The 6,137-nt window shown below is 39.9% G+C and overlaps 1 protein-coding gene across 1 annotated transcript in view; it reads left to right on the forward strand.

The window, feature by feature from the left end:
• Positions 1 to 857: 857 nt before the first annotated feature.
• Positions 858 to 6,137, forward strand: part of LOC308068521 (uncharacterized protein) — a gene marked incomplete at its 5' end in the record, with an annotated part of 49,272 nt that continues 43,992 nt past the window's right edge. Inside the window, one exon of the mRNA XM_080399307.1 lies at positions 858 to 962. Within this exon, the coding sequence (XP_080255433.1) occupies positions 858 to 962 (105 nt within the window). The remainder of the gene's footprint in view (positions 963 to 6,137) is intronic.

A 6,137-nucleotide genomic window follows, 5' to 3' on the forward strand; every position in this document is an offset into this window, starting at 1 on the left:
TTTTATCTTACAGCACTTACCCTGTAAGTCATACAATAGCGTCACACAAAAGTTACCAAGGGACATCCTACTGACAGTCCAGCAATAGACAGTCCAAAACAAATTAGTATTATTAAGAACGTAGTTATTTGGGTTTTTTATTTCTGAAGTGAGGATGAGTTTCAACAGTTTGGCTCCTCTGGAAAGCCACATCATTCAGCAGGAAGCAGCACATGAGGCATTTAGGAACATCCGGCGGGTGTTGAAAGCGCATTTCAGGATTCAGCAGACCATATCTAGAATTCCTAATACTGCAATCTATTTTTCCACCTCAGAGGATTAGACTGTATTTCTAACAGAATAGACATAAAAATCATAAAGTGTACCTCACTTCCACACTGGCATTACATCACCTTTAAAAAGCTCTATTACTTAGTAGCACACTCTACGTATTGCAGTGTTTTGTTATTAATACACCATTGCAATTTATTACAAAATGGTCAATAAAAATGTGGTTGCTAAAGAGACATACAGCTTCTTTCCAGCATCCAACTCTGTCCTTAGAGCGGTAGCATTCATGAACACCACACATACAGTCCAATTCCAATTCTGTATTTACATACTGCTTGGAAAGCAGTAACATATATAACAACAAAATTTAATGGACCCATATAATACTTTCCAGGTACACAGAAAGACCTTATTCCTGCTATGAGGATCGTACAAATTAAATCAGATTAATAATACAGTGAACATATTACTGGCAAAAGCATGTGTTTGTCTCTAATGATCCTTCCCAGCTCCCATTAAATCTAATTAAAAGGCACTGACAAGAGTTTTATTGGAATTCCATTACCAGGGTCCAATCCTGCTCGCACATGGCCCAGCACCACGGGAAACAGCCCTTCCCCAGCCTGCAGGGGCTCTGGAGCATCCTCACATACACGAGGATAAGGTGCCCTGTCAGCACGATCACGGCTGGGGTTGGTGGCTGATTTTACAGTAGCAGGTTATTTCACTTTACCTGCTGCCTAAAAAGGAAGATTCTGCTTTCCAGTACTAGGAAGTTCTGAAACATCTTGGCAATTTTTTCACATTACAGTCAACAACTGACTATCTGGCTGCAATATAACTACATTTACAAATATTTTCATCTCTCCAATAGATGGAATTTAAGGGCAAAAAAATCAAGTTGTTTAATTAAAAAACAAACTAGTGGGTTGGACAGAAGGTGCATAGTCATTATTTGAGTAATTATAATAAAAAAATCCAATTAGTTCCTAATTGCACTTACAAATTTAAGACCTATTTCTGCAATGTCTACATAACTCACATAAATACAGACTCAATAGTCGGTATGATTTGCATGAAAATAGCCAAGTTTTGATATTTTCATCTTCACTGTTCATCATTAAGAACATTTTTGGTAAGTGCAATTAAAATGAGTTCTATAAGCAATTTTTTTTTTTTACTTGCACTTGAAGGAAAAAGACTATTAGGCATCAGATTAATACATAAAAACCAGGAAAAGGCAACAACATCCTAGGATTCAAAGTATGCTACTGTAACAAAAAAATGTTCTACTGTCTAAATTACTAGCATTTCTACTGATACCCATAATTCTAAATTCACAAATTAAAATTACACATCCTTTATAGTCCACACAATAAAGAGAAACCTTTTAACAGCAAAAAACAAGTAAAAAGACCTGTAACAAGGCATGAGTGGAACACACGCTTCCAAGCTGCAGGCTGAAGTTAATGTTGAGTTTTACCACTTCCTTAAAACGCAGAAAGACTGGTGTCCATATGCACCTTAAAGGTATGCCATATGCTCAAATTTACATAGCAGCAGTCACATAACACTTCAAAAGAACCACCATGTGAAGTAAAAGCTAAGTCTTTAGAGGAAAGCTACTTCAACCTGCAGGAGTATTGGCAGAAACTATGATAAATTAGCTAACTTCTGCAGCAAAAAGAAGTTTACATATAGTCTTTCCACATCAAACACCTAGTTTTGAATTTTTAACATGCATTTCACCCTTTTAAATAGCTTGTGTGTTTCTACCACTTGTTGTTATACTAAAGCTTTCCAAAACAACTGAACTTAAAATAAAAAACCAGGTGAGAAAGAACAGGCATGTCAGTTACAGAAACCCACACACAGGGTTTGCTCAGGCTCAAGAGCTGTCAAGGTTTTGTGCATATAATCATGTACTCAACTGAGGACACACACACATCACTAAAACCAGCAACCAAAGTGGCACTTGTGGACATCTCCCACAATTTCTGTTTTTAATTACCTCTTATCACACATCCTTCTAACTTCCTCAATATACTTTTCATAGCATCATTTAGGTGGGAAAAGACCTTTAGAATCATCGAGTCCAAGTGTTGGTCTTGTACTGCCGAGTCTACCCCCAAACCCTGTCTCCAAGTACCACATCTACACATCCTTCAAATACTTCCAGGGATGGTGACTGAACCACTTCCCTGGGCTGCCTGCTTCAGTGTTTGACAACCCTCTGGGGGAAGAAATTTCTCCCAATACCCAATCTCAGCCTCCCCGGCACAACTTGAGGCAGTTTCCTCTTGCCTTGTTACTTGGGAGGAGAGACCAACACCAACCTTACTACGAGCTCCTTTCAGGGAGCTGTACAGAGCAATAAGGTGTCCCCTGGTCCTCCCTTCCTCCAGGTTAAACACTCCCAGTTCCCTCAGCTGCTCCTCAGACTTGTGCTCCAGACCCTTCACCAGCTCCACTGCCCGTCTCTGGACACACTGCAGCACCTGAGGGGCCCAAAACTGAACACAGTATTCATGGTGCAGCCTTGAATTTTCACCCTCCTCTGTAATTTTGACTCTCCAACAAAAGGTAAGTTCTGAAATAATATTGTACTTTGTAATAAATAAATAAATGGCAATGGCAATGTGACCTTGGAAGTATCTGTTTCGCATGTAAGATACTACTTATTATTACATATGTTCAAGACAAAAAACTTAAGTAGGAGACATACACCTTTGTAATACAGCATGGAAACAGTTTTGGTTGGTTTGGTTTTTTTGTGGGTGGTTTTTTTTTGTTTGTTTTTTTTACACTTAAAGAATACTTTCCAACAGATGGCCAAGCTGGAGCTCAGTCTGGTGAAGTACAGCAGTGCTTGGTACACCCGGTTTCAAACATTAAGCTACTAATAACGAGATCATTGTAAAGCCTCCTGATGTAGTCACTGTTGCCTGCTGTGACACCTTACCAGGGAATGAAGGCCATCAGCAGTCATCACAAGGAGACAGATTTATTTCACCTGGTTTGTGTTTCTGCTACTAGGGTGAGTAATCCAAACTCACATCACCTAAACCTTAAACCTGAAAATTCCATTTCGAAGTAATTTGTCTCCAGCCTTCACTTAAATATAGTCAAAGGACACTGTGAAAACAATAAATTCCCTGCTAAGTGGAATAAAGACTGAAGTTTTCTAAGTGTTTGTGACTCTAGAGAGTAATGCTCAAGAAAATTTGTCTTTCCTTCTTTAAAACAGCTTAAAAATTACCAAAAAAAAAGAAAGAATTGAATGTGTAATATGCCACTGCTGTGGGAACTTAAGTTTTCAGTTACCTGACAACATTTTCCCATTCAGTCTGAGTCTACCTTTACAGGAAGGCCTCTTGCAAGACTGCCAACAAGCTGTTTCATCACACCAACACTTGAAAGACAGATCTGAAACACCAAAACCTCATACGAAAAAGTCAAGGCAGCACTTCAGCACTGCCGACAGAAGCGATCTGCCACCCAAACCAAACACAAATAAACCTGCAGCTTCACCACAGACACCAAGTGAAATAATAACAAGTGAAGCACTCAATACTACTGTGGATACACATTTTACTGACAACATCACACATTTGTTAAGAGGAGCTTGATTTGGATACTCTTATCTGGGTCATCTATGTACTTTGGATAACCTTTAGGTAATCATGCCAATTAGTACAGCAGATTCATGTAATGCCATTCCACAGAGCAGAGACACAAAACCCAAGGAGTATGACAAAAAAAGGGGGTTCTAGATGCTCGCGCATGAAGAGCCAAGGTGAAGCTCCAAGGCCGGAGAGAGCTGTGGGGAGGAAATACGCCCACCAAACCTGCAGAGCACCTTCAGCTGAAGTGCTCAGGAGATAGGACCTGTGAACCTGCCCTGCACCTCTCCAGGGAGAGCAGGTAACAAATGCAGTCTTTTCAGCTCCCTAAAAGCCCGTAGCAATGTTTCCCTCAGGCTTCTGAAATCCATTTATTGCCATCATTGCAACTCCTTCACCAGGCAACTGCAAGGGAATCTTTGTCCATGAGCTCCCCCAGGAAGAGACCAACCGAAGCACAAGAGAAGGAAATCATACCTCTTCATGGCTTAAATGACACAACCTCAGCTGCAGGACTTCTCCCTTACCCTATCACCCTCCTGACTGGATTCACTTCTCACTTGCTTTTTCCATCTCATTTCCAGCTCCACTTCTCTATACTATTTTCTCCTCCCAATTTATATCTATATATATACACACACAAAATTAGAGGAGTTGAAACCTAGCTGAGGACAGACTTGATAGACTAAGAATTTTCTTGTATTTCAAACCCAGAGAAAAGGTTTAGATAATTCAAACTTTCGAAAGATTGCCCCTCCGCCACCTCTTTTTTTATCGCTGATGTTATCCACTGGTCTAATAAAAGATGTTACCTCTCTCTACAGCACCTCACTAATATTTTATATTACCATGGCTACCACAACACTGCTATTAACACAACCCATGACATTTTCCCAATTCTTTCATTATCAATGATGAGCCTCAATGCATTCCAAATTTCAGTGCCTTTCATATACATTAAGCTTAGCATGCTCCAGTGACTCAGAATTTCCTCCTGAAAAGGAAAATGAGCTTGGCATGGTCAGTAATTTTTTGCAGTGTATCGTAAAGTTTATCTGATGTGCAAATGTAAATTCTCTTTCTGGAGATGCCTCATCCCAAATCTTTTAGGTAGAGACCACTTGACATTTTTTAAACAAAATGCCTTTTAAGTACTAATTTGTACTGCACTCAGTGTTGATAAGACATGACATTATGATATGATGAGTTAGTTGATTCTAAGTAAATTTGATTCATCCCACTTTTTGGGCTGGTATGATTTAAAGGGTGCTGCCTTTTAAGATGGGATTGATTTTAATGTAAGCTGACAGCACTTTTTTGTGTGTGAAACAGTAAATCAGAACAAGGTAACTATGAAAACAAAACCAAGGGAAAATGAGGCACAGTTTAAACACCAGAAATTAATATTCATGATTAACTGGCACCTGCTTATCTCCATCAAGAAAGACAGTGACAAATCAGTTGCCAGAACAATTCCACAAAATATCTGGAAGTTTGATTTTTATTCATAAGATCAGATGCACACTACAGCTGCTGAAACGTAATCTGACTGTTTTGCGAATACCATGGAAAGTTCTTGAAATATTTTCCATCAAACAAGCACTATCATGACCACAAATCTTCACGCATGAAAGTAAAAGCATACGTACCCTTCATAAAACTGTTTAAGATTTTCTAAGAACCCTTCCTGTCTGGCTCTCCAGGTGCCATTATATTAAACACTACTTTCATTTCCCTGCAGTAGCCTTGCACCTAATGGTGCAGTGGTTTAAACATGCAAGTTTGTCATGCTGCAGGAATACTTTTCCCTTCGATAGGTAGTTATTTCTCATTTTTATGGCACAAATCGCCTATGTGATTTTGATACTAGGTGGGAAAGAGACAGGAGAGGTTTGGTAGTTCGACTGAAGGAGAAATCTATACCCTAAACTGACTATCTAGAGGCATCCGTACTCACCCAAACGAGTTGTAAGCAGTTAGTAAACAATTTGGTAGGTAGCGCGTACGTGATGGAGAGGTGCCGGATGCCTAACGACATTTCAATGCTTTGGGGAGTTCTATTTCTGCCGAAATCTAGCTAAACCCTCGCAGGCTGGGTACACCACCACTCAGAGCAGCCTCATCCAGGAGACCACGTAGTTCTGAAGCTACAGGGCTACAAACAAGCCGACAGACTATTTTCTGATCAGCAGCGTTTTCTCCGGCGCTACGAAACCCCGAGTCCGAGCAGCACGCTGCCATCCC

This window comes from Falco punctatus, assembly GCF_963210335.1.
Source record: "Falco punctatus genome assembly, chromosome: 8".
NCBI classification, from domain to species: Eukaryota; Metazoa; Chordata; class Aves; order Falconiformes; family Falconidae; genus Falco; species Falco punctatus.